The sequence below is a fragment of the Ascaphus truei genome, chromosome 5, assembly GCF_040206685.1.
Source record: "Ascaphus truei isolate aAscTru1 chromosome 5, aAscTru1.hap1, whole genome shotgun sequence".
In the NCBI taxonomy this organism is placed as follows: Eukaryota; Metazoa; Chordata; class Amphibia; order Anura; family Ascaphidae; genus Ascaphus; species Ascaphus truei.
The window spans coordinates 282,641,875-282,666,993 of record NC_134487.1 but is presented as its reverse complement, the minus strand read 5'-3'; the positions used below and the strand labels follow the sequence as shown (position 1 = coordinate 282,666,993).

Sequence of the window (25,119 nt, the reverse complement as noted above, 5' to 3'; positions counted from 1 at the left end):
CACAGGAGCATGCAGTGTACTGCATTCGCTATACGAGTGATACGCTATACCTCTGGTCCTGCTAGAGGGCCAGGGAAGAGCTAGGACAGCTACAGGGGCCCTGACCTCTAGTGGTAGTCCAGGGACCATCCTCAAGTTGACAATCCCAGAGACTACAGTGGGCAGAGATCTGCCTTGTTCCTGTACTGTCAGACCAAGAGCATAAACCATTCCTGTTGTTATACTCCCGCCTAGTGTGTGATCTTACTGGGGGGAGACTTGATAGTTTTACTGTGGGAGATCATCTTCACCTATCTGAAGCCTACAGCACATGGAGGCGTTGCACTGCTAGAGAACCATGTGCGTAATGTACCCAGAAACCTGATCCTGTGTCCCCACTACCATTGGCGGACAGCTCAGCCCTCCTGTTACCAGCAGTTATCATGCACCACACGACCAGTAATGGTAGAATCTTCCAGAGGGTGGGGGAATCACCGTTACATATATATAATATACATATATGTATTGATATATATATACATATACAGCAAGGCTCCACTTCTCGGCGCCGCGCTTTTCAGCGATATGGCGGTACCAAGAAGGGGGCCGTCATGTCTGCGCAGAACGGGGAATTCCGAGGTCGCGCATGCGCAGAATGGGGGGGTGCCGAGGTTGCGCATGCGCAGAACGAAGGTTGCACACAAGCCGAACGAAGGTTGCGCATGCGCAGAAGAGGGCATTGCCGGTCTGCGCATGCGCACACGCCAAAAACCGCCAGTTCCGCATTCCGACGATTTTCGCTTTGCGGTGGGCCCTTAGAACAGAACCCGCCGCATGCCCAGGGCCCTCCTGTATACAGTACACGCGCACACACCAAAAGTATATATACACACACACAAATATATATATACACACCAAAACTGTATATAAACACCTATGGTGATACATATATGAGAGGACACAGAGAGCTGGATTATCTGTTACTGTGATTTGAGACCTGTAATGATGTAATTTACACCCACACGAGCCCACACACCAGGGAGCAACACGACCTCACAAAGTCAGACCGAAAGCTTTGGAAATACCGTTCTACCCAAAGAGACGTACTAATCTAGGAAAAGAAAAAGGAGCCAAATGAAAGCAGAAATGCTGCGCGTTCCCGTTTCAGGCTATTTATCAGCATCTTCCTACAGGAAAAACAGAACCTTATTTCTGCGTGGTCCACCCCTCTGGGTACAACTAGTTAGTATAAGGTGTTAACAGTTTTAATGGGTTACCTTTGCTGAGCCCAAGGCTGCGCACTTTAATCGGGCCCCCCCCCCCCCCCCCCCACCCCGGTGAAAAAAGTTAAGGGGACTTACCTTGAACAGCGGCCCTCCTCCAGCTGCATCACGGCGTCATGACGTCACATTGCCATGGCAAACGTTGTCGTATGATGTCACGGCGTGATTTGACGTCGGTCACCATGGCAACGTGACGCTACGGGAGGTGGCCAGCTCCAGAAAAGGTAAGAACCCTCCCCAAAGGAAGAAAGAAAGCCACACACACACCTACCACTCGGTGAGAAGCGGTCCTGCCAGTCCAGGGGCCCCACATTCCCTCCGCACCCTCCTCCTCGTCTCGGCACCCGACCGGAGGGATGGCTGGGGGAAGGAGGGCTCCGCGCTCCCTCATCCAGCTCCCCCTCCGGTCGGGCGGAAGTTGAATCCTGGTACTGATAGGGAGAGGAGGGAGCGCCCTAAGGCCTTGCTCGCTTTGCCCTAAGGCCGACCCTGAGTGTGGGATCACTCGGGTTCCTCCCCTCCCTATCATGTGATGCAGAATGACTACGCAGAAAGGGATAGCCCCTCCTTTGTTTGTCTTGTGACAAGTGATGTTACTATAGGGAGATAGAAGGGTATCGATAGATCCTCCCTATGTTCTAGAAACAGGCTCCTCAGAGTCCAGACTGAAGCCTCACTGTGAGTCCTGTAAATAGGTTTGTGTGTATAGTTACATGTATTAAGGATGTCCTGTCACCAGTTATTGTTTTCAGTTAAGTCAAGAAACATGCGCAATATAGTTAGAGCCCATAGTAATGGCCCAAGATTATCCTCTGGCCAGAAGAGGAGAGAGCATGTGCTCAGCAGGGAATTCTCAGAGGAGAAGCTCCGGAGCATAATTGGATCGGCCTCACTAGAAGGTCCTAAGTAATCTCCCGAACCAACAAGTTTAGACTAAGAATGTCATGCACTGAAACGGGATAGTGAGCTCAGAGAATAATGTGTGTGTCCCAACAAGGGTCCACCTGAGATAGGACATTTTTGAAGCAGCCATGTCTAAAGCTCTTGTTTGTACTATAAATGTTCCTGGTTCCCCTCATTATTCTATTTGCATATCCACACCCAGCACCCTGAAAAGGTATGAAAATCTGAGCACAGCAATATACTTCTATATATATCCAACTCAATGTAAACTCCTTTAGATCCGGGCAGGGAGGGTCACAGCTGGAAGAAATAGTCTCAAAGCAACGGGATGTTTTCTGGGATAAATCTGATGGTATTTTTTGTGTGTCAGATTTGGAGGTGGAAGGTGGATGAACAACCTGTTACAACAGACAGAAGGTACTCCGCTTCAGTTCAGGGGGTTACTGTCCCTGCACTGTCCTCATACTGTCCCTGCACTGTCCTAATACTGTCCCTGCACTGTCCTCATACTGTCTCTGCATTGTCCTCATACTGTCCCCGTAATTTCCCCACACTATCACCATACTGTCCCCGTAATGTCCCCACACTATCACCATACTGTCTCTGCACTGTCCCATACTGTCCCCACACTGTCACCATACTGTCCTCATGCTGTTCCCACACTATCACCATACTGTCTCTGCACTGTCCCATACTGTCCCCACACTGTCACCATACTGTCCTCATGCTGTTCCCACACTATCACCATACTGTCTCTGCACTGTCGCATACTGTCCCCGCACTGTCTCTGCACTGTCCTCATACTGTCCCCCTAATGTCCCCACACTATCACCATACTGTCTCTGCACTGTCTACATACTGTCACCGTAATGTCCCCACACTGTCACCATACTGTCTCTGCACTGCCCCATACTGTCACCGTAATGTCCCCACACTGTCACCATACTGTCTCTTCACTGCCCCATTCTGTCCCCGTAATGTGCCCACACTATCACCATACTGTCTCTGCACTGCCCCATACTGTCCCCGTAATGTGCCCACACTATCACCATACTGTCTCTGCACTGTCCCATACTGTCCCCGTAATGTCCCCACACTGTCACCATACTGTCCTCATGCTATCCCCGTAATGTCCCCACACTATCACCATACTGTCTCTGCACTGTCCTCATACTGTCCCCCTAATGTCCCCACACTATCACCATACTGTCTCTGCACTGTCTACATACTGTCACCGTAATGTCCCCACACTATCACCATACTGTCTCTGCACTGTCTATATACTGTCACCGTAATGTCCCCACACTATCACCATACTGTCTCTGCACTGTCCTCATACTGTTCCCGTAATGTCCCCACACTGTCACCATACTGTCTCTGCACTGCCCCATACTGTCACCGTAATGTCCCCACACTATCACCATACTGTCTCTGCACTGCCCCATACTGTCCCTGTAATGTGCCCACACTATCACCATACTGTCTCTGCACTGCCCCATACTGTCCCCGTAATGTGCCCACACTATCACCATACTGTCTCTGCACTGTCCTCATACTGTCACCGTAATGTGCCCACACTATCACCATACTGTCCTCATACTGTCCCCGTAATGTGCCCACACTATCACCATACTGTCTCTGCACTGTCCTCATACTGTCCCCGTAATGTGCCCACACTGTCACCATACTGTCTCTGCACTGCCCCATACTGTTCCCGTAATGTGCCCACACTATTACCATACTGTCTCTGCACTGTCCCATACTGTCCCATAATGTCCCCACACTATCACCATACTGTCTCTGCACTGTCCCATACTGTCCCATAATGTCCCCACACTATCACCATACTGTCTCTTCACTGCCCCATACTGTCCCCAGTAATGTGCCCACACTATCACCATACTGTCTCTGCACTGTCCTCATACTGTCACCGTAATGTGCCCACACTATCACCATACTGTCTCTTCACTGCCCCATACTGACCCCAGTAATGTGCCCACACTATCACCATACTGTCTCTGCACTGCCCCATACTGTCCCCGTAATGTGCCCACACTATCACCATACTGTCTCTGCACTGTCCTCATACTGTCACCGTAATGTGCCCACACTATCACCATACTGTCCTCATACTGTCCCCGTAATGTGCCCACACTATCACCATACTGTCTCTGCACTGTCCTCATACTGTCCCCGTAATGTGCCCACACTGTCACCATACTGTCTCTGCACTGCCCCATACTGTTCCCGTAATGTGCCCACACTATTACCATACTGTCTCTGCACTGTCCCATACTGTCCCATAATGTCCCCACACTATCACCATACTGTCTCTGCACTGTCCCATACTGTCCCATAATGTCCCCACACTATCACCATACTGTCTCTTCACTGCCCCATACTGTCCCCAGTAATGTGCCCACACTATCACCATACTGTCTCTGCACTGTCCTCATACTGTCACCGTAATGTGCCCACACTATCACCATACTGTCTCTGCACTGCCCCATACTGTCCCCATTCTGTCATGTTGTCTCCGCACTGAAAAAGTCGATTTGTAGTTATAGATTTTTCCTCTCACACTTTCCTTGAGGAAGAGAACCTCAGCGCAGAGGAGAAACATCTACCCAAAATACTGCTCCCCAGTTATAAACCTAATCACCTTGCCTGCTAAGGACTGGAGCTTGGTATTGTAAACTGCCTCAAGAATAAATATATTGGAATTGCAAGAAACCTGTGTCGGAATCTGTATTTTCACACAAGGATATCATGGTATTTTCAGTGCTTACGAACCAGCGTTGGATCTGATGAGGAACACATTTATATTCAATGGTGATCCAGCCAGTACTTGTGCTTGTACTGTCCATGGACTCTCCTTCTACTGTCCCCACTGCTATCACACTGCTTTTAGGAGTGTGGGAGAAGCCTACAGCGGTTTATCTATTACCATTGAATTACTTACACGTATTAACCCCTTCACCGCCAGGGGCCTGTGAAGTATCCCAGACGGATGCTGGGAATTGAGGTGGAAACGGCAGTGAGTGAGTGAGTGAGTACAGACACCCCAGAGGATTCTGGGAAGGATCTATCAGTATTTTGGCTCAGAGTTCAGGGTCTGGAAGGAATCCCGGATTTCTCTGTGTTCTCTGTCCAGGAACTTCCTCACAATGATGGAAAGGACTGTGCAGTCTCAGTGCTCTGTGTGTAACCTCCCTCACAACACCGGTACATTACAGTAAAGCCTGTAGACTCTTCCAGCCCATCGTGTGGGATCTCTGTGAGCTTCATGTTGTGAAGATAAATCACTGATACAGGCATACCCCGCATTAACGTACACAATGGGACCGGAGCATGTATGTAAAGCGAAAATGTACTTAAAGTGAAGCACTACCTTTTCCCCACTTATCGATGCATGTACTGTACTGCAATCATCCTATACATGCATAACTTATGTAAATAACGCATTTGTAACAGGCTCTATAGTCTCCCCACTTGCGCACAGCTTCGGTACAGGTAGGGAGCCGGTATTGCTGTTCAGGATATGATAACAGGCGCATGCGTGAGCTGCTGTTTGCCTATTGGGCGCTATGTACTTACTCGCGAGTGTACTTAAAGTGAGTGTCCTTAAACCGGGGTATGCCTGTACTGTGTCTTACCAAGGGCCCAGAGCACATGATGCACTGTTTGTAGTTATGCCTACAATGTTGCTATGTACAGCATCATACCCACTGAGATGAAGAGTTTGGTTTGGAAAGCTCTGTACATGTGAAGAAGAGACCTGTGAGGTTTGGAACCCTCTACATGTGAAGAAGAGACCAGTGAAGTGTGAAGAAGAGACCTGTGAGTTATGGAAACCTCTGTACAGGTGAAGAAGAGACCTGTGAGCTCTGGAAACCTCTCTACGTGTGCAGAAGAGACCTGTGAGGTTTGGAAAGCTCTGTAAATGTGAGCGAGAGAGCTGTGAGGTTTGGAAAGCCCAGTATGTGTGAAAAAGAGACCTGTGAGGTTTGGAGACCTCTGTAGACGTAAAGAAGAGACCTATGAGGTTGGAAAGTTCTGTACATGTGAAGAAGACACCCATGGGGTTTGGTAAACTCTATACACATGAAGAAGAGACTTGTGAGGTTTGGAAAGCCGCAGCGCAAAAAGCTCAGTGAACGGGAGAGTCACGGATAGCCCATGTCTGCATATGTGCTGCCAGGGATTGGTATGGTGGGGTCTCCGAGGCATTCCCCAGCATTGGGCAGAGTAAGTCTGGCGACATTTGAATCTTTTCATCAATGAAGAACATTTGTTTGTCCCTTACAAGGAATCATACATTTAAGCTCACCCCTCCCCACTTTTTAAAGCAAGGAAGGTTCTTTCATTATGCTGTATGGATGGACTCACTGCAGTCACTCCCCTTCCCCACCGGTAAAAGAGAAGTTTCACAGTGTAGTGTTAGGACCTGCAAATGTTGGTCACGCCTTGACGTTGGCTTGCAGGCTTATAACACTTTGGCCAAAGGGTTTAACCAAATGACCCTTGTTTATGAGAATATTATCATTGAAGTAAAAAAAAATGCCCAGCGCAACATACAAAGTGACACAACATATAGTACAATACTTCAGTGCTAATCTGCTCATGAGTAAGTGTCATTTAGTTAAACCCTTTGGCCAAAGCGTTATACGCCTGCAGCCAACATCAAGGCTTTATCATTGAAGTATTTAACTATATACTGATTACTATATATTTTGTCAAAGTGGATGTAGCATTGGGCTTTTCTGTCCTTTGTTGCAAGGAATCATAACCTACAAATAATATATACTTTAACCCCAGTGTATTTGGACTGATGATAGCCTTGTATCTCTATGGATAATGAAGACTTGAATCCAGGAATACTGTCTGCTGATGTCATGGACACATACAAATAAACATGTCCATTAACACGCGTGTAGATAGATATACATGTTATAAGTAAACATTAAAATACTTGAATGTAGACAAATCTATAAGCACATAATGTACTGTATACTTGCACACATGTATGACCAGCACATGCAGATACACACAGGGCACATATAGAAACACACGACTATTGAGACAAGTAAATTGATACACACGTATAAATTTACTTAGCAATATGCACATTGATAGACAGAAACATGTACAGGTTGACAAACATCTATGTACATTTAGAAACACACATGTAGATAAAACGGTACTGCTACACAATGCTATGCACATGTAGCTTCATGTGTACATACAGTCATGCAATGTACCAACGGTTACACAAGTGGATATATAGACATTATATATCACACAAATGTAGATACAAACAGATACACAAGTATTGTTACAACAGGAAACATATACATGCAGATAGATAATTATAGATCTGTGTAAATGATGTCACCTATATAGATACACATATGTAGATATGCAATCATTTTGGTGATCTGTATTGCTGCAAGCTCATGTATACGCACACGCAGACATCCATGTAAATACAGACGGGAATACACACAGTGACACTGCTCTCACACCTCTCCTGTACTCTCCACAGATGACCTGGGCAGATTTTAGCCTCGTCTGTCTCGTGGCCCTGAAGGAAGCTGTGCAACTTCAGTCCCACTTCTCAATCCCCAACAAATACATTTCCTTCACTGCCCTCCTTCCACCTTTTTTTTATTATTACCATTCATGATGTCAATTAAAAACCGATGGAGAAATAAAATACAGTATGTTTTGGATAGTCTGTGACTGTGCTTTTTGTGTTCAGACTGCCAGGTGTGAATGTATAAATCTAGGAGACATGTCCAGCCCTGCAGCAGCAGCAGCAGCAGCAGCAGCAGCAGCAGCCGCTTGTTGTAGTGAGGGTGTTATGTGGTTAAGGGCTTTCCATGTTTACAAATCCAATGGATGTTGCTAAATGGGGCAGAACCTTTTACCCTTTCACTGCTATAGGCGCCTGCATCCCACGTTAGGCGGCCCTGGCAGGGAAGGGGTTAACCGAGGAGCTGTTGGGAGTTTATTGGATATATGGTACCGTTCTAAAGCAGAACCTTTTACATTACACAGAGTGGGGTATTCACAGAGGGACGGGTATACACAGAGGGGGGGGGGGTATACACAGAGGGGGTATACACAGAGGGAAGGATATACAGAGATGGAGGGGTATACACAGAGGGGGTGTACAGAGAGGGAGGGGTGTACACAGAGGGGGGTATACACAGAGGGGGTGTACAGAGAGGGAGGGGTGTACACAGAGGGGGGTATACAGAGAGGGGGAGTATACACAGAGGGAGGGGTACACACAGAGGGAGGGGTATACACAGAGGGATGGGTATACACAGAGGGGGGTATACACAGAGGGGGTATACAGAGGAAGTATACACCGAGGGAGGGGTATACACAGAGGGAGATGTGTATATAGCACAGGGAGGGGTATATACTGTACATAGGGAAATGTATATACACAGAGAGGGTATATAAAGAGGGTTATGTATATACACTGGGGAATGTATATACAGAAGGAGAGGTATATACATTGAGAGATGTAAAGATAAAGAAAAGGTGGCAATAAACCAGGCAGGAATATACAACCTAGTACACAATTCATTATAATCTGGGTATCATGTATCATGTACTGACACCCCCAAATCCCAAACGGACCCCCTCAGAACATAACAAGGAGCCTGACGCTGAGATACAGCTGAGAAATGACTCAGCAATACATTTGCTGCAAACTTGTTTGATACTGTACATCTGCCCCCTTGTACTCAGTACCACTGCACCCAGCCCACCACACCACTATACACTACACATACACCATAATACATGTCACACATAAAGTAATATATACATGGAGACACACAAATTCACACATTTAAATTCACAAGTATTGTTACAGCATACACACCAACATGAGCATATAAAAGTATAACTAATCAGGTTTTATTATCAACATGAATATATATATATATTTTTTTTATATAGATACATATATACACACAATGAGATATACACACATAGATACACAATCATTATTACACATTAGAATGTTGATGAGCAGTGCTGTTACATGCATACAGTGGAGCACAGGTATTGATACCCAAAAATGGACAGATAGATTATTCTTCATCATGCTCAAAGCCAGATAATTATCCATCACTACACAGGGACATCACATGCAGTGCCCTGCGAGTGTGAGAGAGAGTGCACTGTGAGTGTAAAAGGGAGTGCACTTTGAGTGCAGTCTGTGAGAGAGCAGTGTGAGAGTACAGTGTTAAAGAAAGTGTAGTGTTAGTGAGAGAAAGTACAGTGTGAGAGTGGAATGAAAGAGAAAGAGGGGAGTGAGAGAGTAAAGTGTGTGTGTGGGAGAATGCAGTGTGAGTGTGTGAGAGATTGCTGTGTGTGAGAGATTGCAGTGTGTGAGAGAGTGCAGTGTGAGGGAGTGCAGTGTAATTGTGTGAGAGAATGTGGTATGAGTGTGTGAGAGTGCAGTTCAAGTGTGGGTGCAGTGTGAGGGAGTGCAGTGTAATTGTGTGAGAGAATATAGTATGAGTGTGTGAGAGTGCAGTTTAAGTGTGAGTGGAGTGTGAGGGAGTGCAGTGTAATTGTGTGAGAAAATGTGGTATGAGTGTGTGAGAGTGCAGTTTAAAGCTGCAGTTCAGGCAATTTCCTGCATGTGTGGTTTTTTTTGAATAAATCAGTTCTGTAGTAAGAAAAAATACTTTTAGCATTTTCTGTTTAAAAAAAAACAACAACTTTGAAAGACCAATTTTCTTGTATTCTATTTTAACAAGCATGTCTGTTCCTATAGCAACGATTTACATTCCCCATATTTAAAGATGTCGCCAAACTTTGCCGATTAATAGACGGAGTACGAATTGACCGGCATCTATGCGTTTTTTTTAGGTAATTAGAGATTGCCCACATGAAACTATTGAAGTAAAAAAATAAATTAAAAAAAAAAGACTGAACTGCAGCTTTAAGTGTGAGTGCAGTGTCAATGAGTGATTGTGTTACATACAGAGAGCGTGTGATAGAGAGATAAAGTGTGACAGAGAGAAATTGAGATAGAGAATGTGAGAGAGAAAGAGTGTGCCAGAGACAGAGTGACTCAAAAAGTGTGAGAGAGATAGAGAGTGACAGATAGAGATAAAGTGAGACAGGGACTGATGTTGAGTGAGAGAGGGTGTGTGACAGAGTGAGAGAGAGAACAAGATGTGAGCAGATGTTCAGGTATCGCTCAGTTTATCCCCTATAATTCCCACAATACAAAACTTCTCTGATCTTATCACCCAGGTAGATATAGACGTGTGCATGTGTAGGGGCGTGTGTAGGGGCGTGTGTAGGGACACTTGGATAAGTACAAGCCCACAGGTACATTCCTGTGCAGAGATACACGTGTAGCACAAACAGATAGTGAAAGGAAAGGGTTATTCTGGGAAGCCTGAGGCTGTAAAGAGCCACCTGAGAAACGCTCCAAGAACCAGGAGGCACCTGAGAGTTATACACCCAATGTCAGAGCAGCCTGCGCTGCATTGCTCTGCGGTGGTATCATGCTGCTCTGCACGGTACTATTCTGCTGCTCTGCACGGTATTATTATGCTGCTCTGCAGTGTATTATGTGGCTCTGCGCGATAATGAGGCGGTATTGCGTGCTCTGCAGTGTATTATGTGGCCCTGCGCGATAATGAGGCGGTATTGCGTGCTCTGCAGTGTATTATGTGGCTCTGCGCGATAATGAGGGGGTATTGCGTGCTCTGCAGCCCAGAGCAGGGGGTCCCATCCAGGGGAGGGAGCAGTCGGGCAGAAGAGCTGTGTGAGCAGACGCCTTGACACGATGCTCCGCTCACACACACCTGGGGACGCTGCTGAAATGACGCTTCCCTGTGGGTGAGGAGGACTTGCAGGGGGACACGTCACTGGCTGGCCCTGTGCAATGACAAACAGCAGCATGTTAGGGGGGGGATTGACAGGAGAAAGCAGAACATCGTGCATGTGCTCTCAATGAAAATGTAGCAACCCTCAACATGCTGCTGCGTGTCAGTAACAGACTCACACACAGTGAGGACCCTCTGCCCTGGGGGCTTCTACAAGGTACACATGTACAGTATATGAGAACCAGTATACTGCATCAGTCAGACATGAGGGGGCTGACACTATGTATATATCCAGGGACCGATACACAGATACACACAGCACTAGGGTTACCCGTTGTCCAGTATTGAACTGGGCTGTCCTGTATTTAGACACTGTCCAGTAAAACATGAGAGGTAATACTGGACATGTGTGTGTTACCTCTCTGGATATAGTGACCTGCCCAGCTTGGGGGGTGGGGGGGGGGGGGGCGCACAGGATTTCCCAGAGCAGGGAGAGGGCTGCTGCTAGGGGGCTGGGCAGCTTCCTCCATCCTGGCTGGCTGCTGATGGGTAATGCAGCCAATCAGGAGGAGATGTCAGGAGCCTGGGGGTCGGGCCAAGGAGAGGAGGAAACGTCATGGAGCGGAGAGAGGTGAGAGGTGTGTATATGTGTCTCGAGCGTGTCGCACCTTTCACCATTGCGTCCAGTATTTTTGGAGAAGCCACCTGGCAACCCTAACAGATACACACACAGATACACACACAGATACACACACAGATAGAACAGTAGAAAGACAGACAGAAAGATGGTTGGACAGATGGATAGATTGACCATCATTATTATAACTCATTATTACAAATGACAGAAGCTGACGATCAGTTCTGATAAACATCGCCAGTTTTTTTAGAAAAAGGGAGACCAAAAAGCGCACCAGCAAAAACGGAGCAGGAAGGACCCAAAACGAAAAAAATGATTAAAAGGGCACTTTAATGTGACAAAAGACCCATCCAACGCGTTTCGAATGTCACAGCGTTCTTTTTCAAGGATAAAACACAATATACTAACATCCATTAAATACCCTCTTACCTGTGGTCCGTTTCGCGCCAAAAAACGGAACCTGATGACGTCATGACGCTACGCGCGTCATTGCGCATGCGCAGAGCGACCCAGTGTCGTTCTAAGGGCAAAAGAAGTCCAACAGGCAGTGTGGCCATATTGGTTAAGGGCAAGCCATAGAGTATCATAGACCCAATGAATGCAATAAACCTCCCCATGAAGTTTACTCGCAGTGCTAATCACTGCGCATGCGCATCACGGCGCAAGAGTTGTTATACGCTAATTTACAAAAGTAAATTTTGCTTTACGATAAATGGATTGATCAAATTAGCCCTGAAAAGTTTCATATAGTATTTAATACACTTGTTTTTTATGTTTTTTGTTCATTTTAGCTTTACTATACAATGTTTTACATGTACTATATTTGGACACATTTCCCTGGTTCCTAGGTTCTAGATTATACATGATATGTTATATATTATTCATGTTTTTACATGTTTTTTCATGTCATTTAGATGCTTCTAATTATTCAATTTTTTAGTAAATTCATGGCTATATGCTTTATACCCCTATTTTTTCCTTTATGTATTAGCTTAAGATGTCAGCTACATCATTGTTCTTTTTATATTTTCCCTTTTGTACATGATGCTTTTCCCCTCCCTTTTTTCTAATTTTTCTTAATTTTCTGATTTTATTTTTTGGCACTTGAATCGCCGTGATGCGCATGCGCAGTGATTAGCACTGCGAGTAAACTTCATGGGGATGTTTATTGCATTCAGTGGGTCTGTGATAGTCTATTGCTTGCCCTTAACCAATATGGCCACACTGCCTGTTGGACTTCTTTTGCCCTTAGAACGACACTGGGTCGCTCTGCGCAAGCGCGATGACGCGCGTAGCGTCATGACGTCATCAGGTTCCGTTTTTTGGCGCGAAAACGGCCCACAGGTAAGAGGGTATTTAATGGATGTTATTACATTGTGTTTTATCCTTGAAAAAGAACGCTGTGATGTTCGAAACGCGTTGGATGGGTCTCTTGTCACATTAAAGTGCCCTTTTAATCATTTTTTTCGTTTTGGGTCCTTCCTGCTCCGTTTTTGCTGGTGCGCTTTTTGGTCTCCCTTTTCCTACTATTGCATATATGTAGCTGCACAGCTTGCCTACCTACTACCAGGATGTGAGTATTGCTCATTTTCAGGGGAACCTGCCGATGAGACTGAGGGTGAGTGGGCTTGTACCATCTACCACCGGTCTTCAGGAGGATAGTACCCATACTATTGCACATTAAGTACTATATTATTCTCATTAGTACCCTGGTTTAGTGGTTTGGCGTATTTTATTCATTGCACCTGCATTTGAGCGCTTTAGCCTACTTTCCATATTCCAGTTTTTTTAGAGTCTGACGACTGTAACGCACTTTCTCTTTTGGCGCGCAGAAACACACATCTTTAGCACATCCCATTAACATCTGCACGCCCAGCGCAAGCCAGTTCTCTGCGCCACACACTTGTTTAAAACTAATTTCTGACACTGTCAGCGCAGATTAAGACGTTTCCAGTTATTACTGTAGATCAGCACAAACAAGAGCAATTTAACATGAGGTTGTTGTGCTCTAATTTTGAGCCAAAAAGCTGTTTCCAACGCTTAGTACATAGGTCCTTCTGTCCAGTTCTTAATACACAGGTGCTCGAGTCTGGTGCTTAATACTGTACATAGGTCCTAGTGTCCAGGTTTTAATACATTGGCCGTTGTATCCAGTACTTAATACATAGGTCCTTGTCCCTGGTGCTTAATATATAGGTCAATGTGCCTGGTGCTTAATACATAGGTCATTGTGCCTGGTGCTTAATATATAGGTCACTGTGCCTGGTGCTTAATACATATGTCCTTGTGCCCAGTGCTGAATATATAGGTCCCTGTGCCTGGTGTTTAATAGATAGGTCCTTGTGTCTAGCTCTTAATACATAGGTCTCTGTCTATGGTGCTTAATACATAAGGTCCTTGTGTCTGGTGCTTAATACATAGGTCCTTGTGTCCCGTACTTAATACATAAGTCCTCATATCCGACTCTTCATAGATAGGTGCTTGAGTCGGGTGCTTAATACATAGGTCCTTGTTTCTAGTGCTTAATATATAAGGTCCTTGTGTCCGGTGCTTAATAAATAATGTCCTTGTAGCCAGTGCTTAATACATAAGTCCTCATATTAGGTTCTTAATATATAGGTCCTTGTGTCTGGTGCTTAATACATAGGTCCTTGTGTCCGATTCTTAAAATATAGGTATTTGTGCCTGGTGCTTAATACATAGGTAGTGGTGTCCAGTGTTAACACATAGGGTCCGGTTCTTAATACATATGTCCTTGTGTCCAGTGCTTAATACATAGGTCCTTTTGTCCAGTGCTTAATACATAGGTCTTTGTGTCTGGTGCGTAATACTGTACATAGGTCCTTGTGTCTAGTGCTTAATACATAAGTCCTCATATCAGGTTCTTAATACATATGTCCTTGTGTCCGGTTCTTAATATTAGGTCCTCGTGCCTAGTGCTTAATACATAGGCCCTTGTGTGTGGTGCTTAATACACAGGTAGTGGTGTCCGGTTCTTAATACATAGGTCCTTGTGTCCGCTGCTTAATACATATGTCCTTGTGTCCGCTGCTTAATACATAGGTCCTTGTGTCCGCTGCTTAATACATAGGTCCTTGTGTCCGCTGCTTAATACATAGGTCCTTGTGTCCGCTGCTTAATACATAGGTCCTTGTGTCCGCTGCTTAATACATAGGTCCTTGTGTCCGCTGCTTAATACATAGGTCCTTGTGTCCGCTGCTTAATACATATGTCCTTGTGTCCGCTGCTTAATACATAGGTCCTTGTGTCCGCTGCTTAATACATAGGTCCTTGTGCCCGCTGCTTAATACATAGGTCCTTGTGTCCGCTGCTTAATACATATGTCCTTGTGTCCGCTGCTTAATACATAGGTCCTTTTGTCCACTGCTTAATACATAGGTCCTTGTGTCTGGCCCAGAATTTTAATATAATGAAAGTTTATGGAAAGAATATATTGAAGGAATGTGATGAAGTCTGAAAGCACAGACTCTGGGGCCACAAGTGCCCTATTTTATAATAATTAGTCAGAACATCTGATTTATCGTTCGCTTTTGACATCTTATTACTGTATGTTAAATTCATAAACTTAAAATATGATAACGATTTAATCGGTGGACGCAGAAGAAGGGGGGTCAGATGTATACGGCTACGAGATAACAGGGTCTGAGTACAGAAGGAGCCTGCACACTGATATACACAAAGTACACTTTGTGTATTTTTATTGGTGATAATGTTAATATTTTTACATGCATTATTAGTGTGTTGTCTTTTTCTGTATTAAGCCTCCTGTTATATTTCGCTGTTAAGATCACCTGGGGATCTGTAAACAAGAAACATCAGTCTGCTCCAGACCAATGACTCCCGTACCGTTAAATACCTTAATGGTAATTCAATCATTTAATGCCACTTCTAATCCACGTGCGCCGCACGAGTAGGTGCTGTCTGTCTACATATATATATATAAATATAGGATCACAGAAAGCAAGGGAATAAGGTACCTACTTAGATTATGGATTATGCAACGGATGATAAATATAAAATTAATTTCTGTCTTTTTTATATTTTTCTATCATTTTTGCTTTTTTTTTGGAGCGCATTAAAACGTGTCACTTTTTTTAGATGTATAGTGACAATCTCCCCTGGTCATAGTGTCACCCTCTTGTCTGTCACCCTGCACTAAGAAAATGATGACGCATACTGAGCTCTCTCTCACGGGCGCATACTGAGCGCTCTCTCACGGGTGCATACTGAGCTCTCTCTCACGGGCGCATACTGAGCTATCTCTCACGGGCACATACTGAGCTCTCTCTCACGGCACATACTGAGCTCTCTCACGAGCGCATACTGAGCTATCTCTCACGGGCGCATACTGAGCTCTCTCTCACGGGCGCATACTGAGTTATCTCTCATGGGCGCATACTGAGCTCTCTCTCACGGGCGCATACTGAGCTCTCTCTCACGGGCGCATACTGAGCTCTCTCTCACGGGCGCATACTGAGCTCTCTCTCACGGGCGCATACTGAGCTATCTCTCACGGGCGCATACTGAGCTATCTCTCACGGGCGCATACTGAGCTCTCTCACGGGCGCATACTGAGCTCTCTCTCACGGGCGCATACTGAGCTCTCTCACGGGCGCATACTGAGCTCTCTCTCACGGGCGCATACTGAGCTCTCTCTCACGAGCGCATACTGAGCTCTCTCTCACGAGCGCATACTGAGCTCTCTCTCATGGGCAAATACTGAGCTATCTCTCACGGGCGCATACTGAGCTATCTCTCACGGGCACATACTGAGCTATCTCTCACGGGCACATACTGAGCTATCTCTCACGGCGCATACTGAGCTATCTCTCATGGCGCATACTGAGCTATCTCTTACGGGCGCATACTGAGCTATCTCTCACGGGCACATACTGAGCTCTCTCTCACGGCGCATACTGAGCTCTCTCACGGCGCATACTGAGCTCTCTCTCACGGGCAAATACTGAGCTATCTCTCACGGCGCATACTGAGCTATCTCTCACGGCGCATACTGAGCTATCTCTTACGGGCGCATACTGAGCTATCTCTCACGGCGCATACTGAGCTCTCTCTCACGGCGCATACTGAGCTCTCTCACGGGCGCATACTGAGCTCTCTCTCACGGGCGCATACTGAGCTCTCTCACGGGCGCATACTGAGCTCTCTCACGGGCGCATACTGAGCTCTCTCTCACAGGCATATACTGAGCTCTCTCTCACGGGCGCATACTGAGCTATCTCTCTCACGGGCGCATACTGAGCTATCTCTCTCACGAGCGCATACTGAGCTCTCTCACGGGCGCATACTGAGCTCTCTCTCACGGGCGCATACTGAGCTCTCTCTCACGGGCGCATACTGAGCTCTCTCTCACGGGCGCATACTGAGCTCTCTCATGCGCGCATACTGAGCTCTCTCACGGGCGCATACTGAGCTCTCTCACGGGCGCATACTGAGCTCTCTCACGAGCGCATACTGAGCTCTCTCACAGGCGCATACTGAGCTCTCTCACGGGCGCATACTGAGCTCACTCACGGGCGCATACTGAGCTATCTCTCACGGGCGCATACTGAGCTCTCTCTCACGGGCGCATACTGAGCTCTCTCTCACGGGCAAATACTGAGCTCTCTCTCACGGGCAAATACTGAGCTCTCTCTCACGGGCACATACTGAGCTCTCTCACGGGCGCATACTGAGCTCTCTCTCACAGGCATATACTGAGCTCTCTCTCACGGCGCATACTGAGCTCTCTCACGAGCACATACTGAGCTCTCTCTCACGGGCGCATACTGAGCTCTCTCTCACGGCGCATACTGATCTCTCTCTCACGGCGCATACTGAGCTTTCTCTCACGGCGCATACTGAGCTCTCTCTCACGGCGCATACTGAGCTCTCTCACGGGCACATACTGAGCTCCCTCTCACGGGCGCATAATGAGCTCTCTCTCATGGCGCATACTGAGCTCTCTCTCACGGCGCATACTGAGCTCTCTCACGGGCACATACTGAGCTCTCTCTCACGGGCACATACTGAGCTCTCTCTCACGGGCGCATACTGAGCTCTCTCTCACTGGCACATACTGAGCTCTCTCTCACGGGCACATACTGAGCTCTCTCTCACTGGCACATACTGAGCTATCTCTCTCACGGGCGCATACTGAGCTCTCTCACGGGCGCATACTGAGCTCTCACGGGCGCATACTGAGCTCTCTCACGGGCACATACTGAGATATCTCTCTCACGGGCGCATACTGAGCTCTCTCACGGGCGCATACTGAGCTCTCTCACGGGCACATACTGAGCTCTCTCTCACGGGCGCATACTGAGCTATCTCTCTCACGGGCGCATACTGAGCTCTCTCACGGGCACATACTGAGCTATCTCTCTCACGGGCGCATACTGAGCTCTCTCTCACGGGCGCATACTGAGCTCTCTCACGGGCGCGTACTGAGCTATCTCTCACGGGCACATACTGAGCTGTCTCACGGGCACATACTGAGCTCTCTCACGGGCGCATACTGAGCTCTCTCACGGGCGCATACTGAGCTCTCTCTCATGGCGCATACTGAGCTCTCTCTCACGGGCGCATACTGAGCTCTCTCTCACGGGCGCATACTGAGCTCTCTCTCACGGGCATATACTGAGCTCTCTCTCACGGGCGCGTACTGAGCTCTCTCACATACTGAGCTCTCTCTCACGGGCACATACTGAGCTCTCTCACGGGCACATACTGAGCTCTCTCTCCTTCAGGTGTTGCTGTAAAATAATTTCATGCTACAGTACTGACAGGATGTGGTGAGTGGGAGCTGAGTTGATTGAATGGCATCTCGTGGGATTACTTACTGCCTCGTTACTGCCGCTTCTTCCAGGTTAATTATGTGACGAGAACAAGATTCAATCAGGTCTCATTTCTAATAGGGGGGAGTCACGGAGAACAGGGGCTAATTAACCCCTCTCTCCCCACACCAGGCTGCCATGCTGGATGTGACAATGTCCATTTGGTAATGCCTTCTAATAAATATTAGGCTGTTAGGGCGAAAGAGGGGTTAAAACACAGGCGATAGTCATCAAGAACCCGACTAATCGATCCCAGTGGTGTCAGCGTGTGTCACGGGGAAGGTGGCTGAGGAGTTTCCAGCAGAAAGGAACCCGCAGTGTGGCTCCCAAAGAATCCCAAGGGAGGGCCCCGACACTTTCATTATAAACCTAATGGCTTGGGGTGTATTTGGGGTGCACAACTGCAGGGGTTCTCAACTCCAGTTCTCAAGATGCCCCAACAGGTCAGGTTTTAAGGATATCCCAGCTTCAGCACAGGTGGCTCAATCAAAGACTGAGCCTCTGATTGAGCCACCTGTGCTGAAGCAGGGACATCCTTGGAACCTGATCTGTTGGCGGGGTTTTGAGGACTGAAGCAGAGGACCCCTACACTGTAGGGTAAATGTATTAAAGCAGCAGTCCAAGCTGCCATTTGTTCCCCCCTTTAATATGTGCATCGATCCAATCCACACAATGATAAGTAATTAGCTTAGTTGCTGATCGATACGTTCTCCTGTGATCGATCGGCGAAGATTCGGCTTGGGGGCTCACTACATGGCTGTCAGTGCAGCAGAAGAGGGCCAAAGATGCAAAGTTCTGTGGGGAAGATCATGTGACCAGGCAGTCACTAGATACAATTTGTGCACTGCTAGAGAGAGGGCAGGGCTCAAAAAGGGGTGTGCCAGAGCCTGCTTCAGAAGGGGAAGGGGGGTGACTTTGTAAATGGTTGCTATAGAAACAAAAAATGATTGTTACATTATAATACATTAAAAATTTTATTCAGAGTTGATGTAAAAAAGCTACACGTATTTTCTCATAGTACAGAACTGTATGCAGGATATCGCTTACTCTGCAGCTTTAACTGGGGACTGGTTTAAGCATGAGTTGCATATTATGAGGTGTGGAAAATAGTCCATCACTTCTTACTACTATATGTCCACCAAAAATCTGTGCCAAGCTTTCCCCGAATAAACGTCTTTCACTAGCAATCTGCTTCACTTTTCCCTATAACTCGCCCTACTGACAATCCCAAATCACCACCGGATTCTTGTGGAGCAAAACAGGAGAAAAGTACATGAAAAAACATGACTCTCTTGGCACCAATTCAATGTCAAATCCTTTTTTTGGGGGAGATTGAGAATGAGACCTTAACAGCTGAATTATATCAAGTTAAGCACCCCCTGCAGAATACATTACATGTTGAAGTGACAGGTCCACACTGCCTGTAATCTGAGGGTATCCCACTTCAATGAACTCACCAACTGTATCTGTACATTGTACTATATGAAGAGCCCAAAATAATAATACATTAGAATATAATTGCCTATATAATATAGACCTCTATTGCGCTATATATATATATATATATATATATATATATATATATATATATATATATATATGTGACACACGCTCCTTACATGCAACTAATTACTGAATTAAGAAGTGCAAAGCCAATGACCCCATGTAGGGACAGTGTCTCTGAGCTCTTGGGAGTCTCAGTTTGGTCAGATTCTTGGATTTATAAAGAGGCATCAGGGTGCAAAAAAAAGTTGCACAGATTGACAAAAGGAACAGCAATCTTATGTGAGGCTCTCAGCCGGTGTGAGAAGGGATGTTTGTGTGTCATCTTATCTCAGGTGACCCCTAAATCCCATTGGTAACGCAGTAGACTGGTGTTCTCACCTGGGCGGGGAGGGCTTCTGCTCAGCGTCAGCAACAGGACAACAGAACTGGTGAAGTACAGTTTCGTTCCTGTGGGGAAAGAGCACATGGGAATTAATCCCACTCACCCACCAACAGCCTGTTTCCATTTGATATCTATGAGTCCCATAATGCTTTGCTCCCCATACTGTAGAAGGCCCACAAGTCCCATAATGCACTGTCACGCATTTACAATTGCTATATGCCCCACACTGCATTGCTTTTTGTACTGAAAAAGTCCCCATGATGCATTGCATCTCATGCTAGAGGTCACAAGTGGCAGCCTCATTCTGACTCAGATGTCTCCATAGTGTAATAAAAACATGGCAGCCCCCTTTATATCACACCCTCTGTGTGTCTCAGACATTTTTTGGGCCATCAGGCCTTGGTTTACTTTTATGTTTTGTTTTATGAGGCCTTCGGGCGTGGGTTAATGTTATGGCTTATTTTATGTTTGGATATCGGCCCATTTTTAGTAATCGTTCCGGGGAGCTACCAGCCCTGAACATGAGGACAGCCTTCAGCATGGATGGGGTGTCAATATTTTATTAGTGGCTGCCATGGAGTGCCAATCACCGAGAGGACTTAGGTAGCTAAACTGAGACTCTCAATGGGTTAATGTTTACATTGATATGTGTAATAATGTTTTTATAATGTATTTTTTATGGGAATGTCTGTTTTCATTTTTAATGTATTTATCTATTGTGCATTTAGTGGCCAAAAGCCATATTTGGCTATCAGGGCTATTTGCCATTACTCTAGAGGTGGGTGATGTTTGTTGGTTGATTTAGGGGTGTGTTTTATTTGCCTTTGGGAGGGTAGTTAGGCCCCCTAACCCCTTTGGTGCCTGTGGTATACCTTGGTAATCACATGCATCAAAGGGGTTATGTCATTGTAACAGGGTAGTTATCCCTGTTCAGGTAATGTGCCTCTAATCCAGCAGTGTGGTGGTTAACTGCTGGTAGTCAATTAACAAACACCACCTGCCTGATTAGATGGCTTAGAAAAGCCTGTCTTTTGAGACAGGAAGAGAGACTCCTTAGCTCACACCTGAGTTGAACTTGGAGACACTTGTCTTGAGCCCTGCCAGAAGAAACAGCAGAGCTGCTTTCAAGACACAGGGGAAACTTCTAAACCCCGAAGAAAAGGTAGCAACCAGGGACAGAGAAGATTTTCCCTCCAAACCACAAGGAACGATAAGACTTTTATTTACAAGACTTTTTATATCTGTTCATTTCATGCTATATGTTTGGGGCTGGGAGACATGCTTATCTAAGGGAGTTGTGAACTGCATAGTATTTCACTAGAAATACTCCCAAGTGAATAGAAGCTTTGTTTACCCCTTGTTTGGATTGTTTCCTGTTGTTAATGAAAAGGCGCAATAAAAGGCTTATTTAATTTCACTATAATCAGTCTCCCTTGCATACCTCTGTGAGCGTCCGCCTACAGTCATCATTTATATTAATTAACTTGCATGTCATTACCCAGAATCCCTGGCTGCAGTGGAAGCACATAATGCTAAGGCTGAGGCCCCGCTGCACGCGCCCGCACAGCCGCCCTGCTTCCCGGTGGCGCGTGCAAGTCACTGCACCGTGATCTGCGGTCTGCAGCTGACTTTTTTCAGCGCGGGGGGGGCGTGGCCAAGATGGATCAGGGGCGCGGCCATGACAGGGGGTAATGTCCCTCTCCAGGCTGTGCGGTCCCGCGGATGTCACAGCCCTCCCCCACTCCCCCCCTCCGTCTTGGGGAGAGACAGTGAGCGGATCTGTGCCCCATCACCCCCTCAGCAAACACAGGGAGAGGGTAGCCGCCTCTCTCCCTCCCATAGCCGCCTCCCTCCCCTCCTCATTGGCTGACTGCTGCACCACGTGACGTGTCAGCGCTTATGATCACCAGAAGCTTGCATCATCGACCGGCTGACGCGTCACAGCACGCAGTCAGCCCCGTCTGAAGGAGCCAACGGGGACCTCCAGACCGGAGGTAAGGAGCTGGTAGCCCGCGCGCACGCAGCCGCACGTGCCGCCGAGCGCAGCGAGTCCTTAGCCTAAGAGATAATGGGGAGAGGCAGGGTTGCAGACCTGCCTGAGATGTGAATGGGCTCACATGTGATCTTTTTATAACCTTACAGTAGAAATATAAGATTACCCTCCCCCATTGTAACGCGATGGGGTAATTAACTCATAATTATGTATGGCGTTAATTACCACATTGCTACTCACCTTAAAATATCGCACCGGGAAAAATGTTACTGCGATGTTCATGACTTCAGTTAGAAAATGATGGTAAAAGCACCTAATATGTTATTTTAACAGGTGCAATATTATCCCTAGATAACTTTCCTTTGTAAAAAGACGTCCAACCTTTTTTTTTGAAGATATCTATTATATCTGCCATCACAGTCTCCATGGGTAATTAATTCCACATTTTAATTACCTTTGTTGCTGGTGAAATCGCCTTTCCTCCAACCTTAAGGGATGACCCTATGTCGTTTTGTACCACCCCTAGAATAGTTACTTTAAAGATCCTTATATTGATCCTGAATATATTTGTATATAGTTTTCATATCCCATCTTAGATGCCTCTTTTCTAATGTAAACAAATCTCATTTAGCCAGCCTCTCCTCATAAATCAGATTATCCATCCCATTTATTCGTTTGGCGGCTCTTCTATGTACTTTTTCTAGTTCCATAATGTCTTTTTTATGGAGTGGTGTCCCAAACTGTATTCTTTATCCAAGGCGTCATCTTACTAATGGTTTATACACTGGCATAATTATGCATTGCCCCGCTTACATCCATACTTTCCCTTTGCAGCTACTGCCTGACATTGGGCACTATTGCTAAGCCTACTGTCTCCTAAATCCTCCATCATCAAGGATTGACCTAATTTTTCCCCATTTCATTTGTAAGTAGCCTGTTTATTCTTGTTTCCCAAATGCATAACCTTACATTTATCTGTATTAAACCTCATCTGCCATTTACCTGCCCAAGTTTCCAGTTTACCCAAGTCCTTCTGGAGATAAATTACATCCTGCTCTGATATTACTACCTTACACAATTTAGTGTCATCAGCAAAGATGGAGACTTTGCTCTCTATGCCAACCTCAAGGTCATTAATAAACAAGTTAATAAGCAGGGGTCCCAGTACCGAACCTTGAGGTACTCCACTCACAACTTTAGAACAACCTGAAAAGTTTCCATTTATGACAACTCTCTGCTGTCTATCCTTCAACCAGTTTTCAATCAAGGGCAAATAATTTTACGGATACCAATTTCCTTTATTTTGTACACTAACCTTGTGTGGAACCGTATCAAAAGTCTTTACAAAATCTAAGTAGATAAGATGAGAGGTAGCGCACAGCCAAAGAATGAGGGGAGATGGGTCCAAATGATGCAAAACAAGGATTTATTGCCAAGACAAATGCATAGAGGTAAACCTCCTACGTGTTTCATACCAAAGTACTTTATCAAGGTTATAAAATGCTTGTTAGGGTGCATGCCCTCGGGGCTAAGTGTTTTATTTACCTTAATTTTTATCAAGCCTCATATGCACCTCTGCCTCAGTTAACCAATAATTCATTAATATATATGGTTTTGGGTGTGGCAGAGTGGTGGGTACGCAGGATGATTTTGGGTGTGGGAGAGTCCTGGGTGCGAGGGATGGTTTTGGGTTTGGGAGAGTCCTGGGTGCGAGGGATGGTTTTGGGTGTGGGAGAGTGCTGGGTGTCGTGGATGGTTTTAGGTGTGGAAGAGTGTGTGTGCGTTTGATGGTTTGGGGTTTTAGGTGAGCGCTGGGTGTGGGGGATGGTTTTGGGTGTGGAAGAGTGTGTGTGCGTTGGATGGTTTGGGATTTTAGGTGAGCGCTGGGTGTGGGGGTTGGTTTTGGTTGTGGAAGAGCGCTGGGTGTAAGGGATGGTTTTGGGTGTCTGATAGTGCTGGGGGTGGGGGATAGTTTTGGGTGTGGAAGAGTGCTGATCGCATGGGATGATTTTGGAGGTTATAGAACACTGGACGTGGGGGATAGTTTTGGGTGTGGAAGAGCGCTGATCGCATGGGATGATTTTGGAGGTTATAGAACACTGGACGTGGGGGATAGTTTTGGGTGTGGAAGAGCGCTGATCGCATGGGATGATTTTGGAGGTTATAGAACACTGGACGCGGGGGGTAGTTTTGGGTGTGGGTTAGCACTGAGCATGTGGGATGGTTTTGAGTGTGTGAGAGTGCTGGGATTGTTGTTGGTATGGAAGATCTCTGGGTGCGGGAGATGGTTTTGGGTGTGGAGCATTGCTGGATATGGTGGATAGTTTTGGGTGTCGCAGAATATTGGGTGAGGGGGATGGTTTTGGGTGTGGGAGACCTATGGGTGTGGCTGGTGGATTTGTGTGTAGGAGAGCACTGGTTGCAGGTGATGATTTTGGGTGTGGCAGAGTGCAGGGGGCGGTTTTGTGTGTGGGACAATGCTGGTTACCGGGGACGGACAGGGTGTGGAAGAGCGCTAGGTGTAGAGGATGGTTTTGGGTGTTGGGCAGTGCTGGCTATGGGAGACTGTTTTGGGTGTTAGGGAGTGCTGGGTACCCTGGGAGCGGGATGGTACAGAGGATGATTTTGGGTGTGGGAGAGCGCTGGTTAAGGGGTAGTGCTGGCTATTGGCAGTGCTAAGAAACCTGAAAATTTGACATGATATAATGATCT

General features: G+C 46.4%; 1 protein-coding gene across 7 annotated transcripts in view; it reads right to left on the bottom strand.

The window, feature by feature from the left end:
* IQSEC3 (IQ motif and Sec7 domain ArfGEF 3) overlaps positions 1-25,119 on the bottom strand; it is a 73,175-nt gene that overhangs the window by 29,842 nt on the left and 18,214 nt on the right. For 6 of the 7 annotated variants that reach the window (XM_075602315.1, XM_075602316.1, XM_075602318.1 and 3 more), the window contains exon 2: positions 20,411-20,479. In XM_075602315.1, coding sequence (XP_075458430.1) covers positions 20,411-20,479 — 69 coding nt within the window. Of the gene's footprint in view, positions 1-11,014; positions 11,088-20,410; positions 20,480-25,119 lie in introns of all 7 variants that reach the window. The other variant, XM_075602317.1, reaches the window with a different exon arrangement.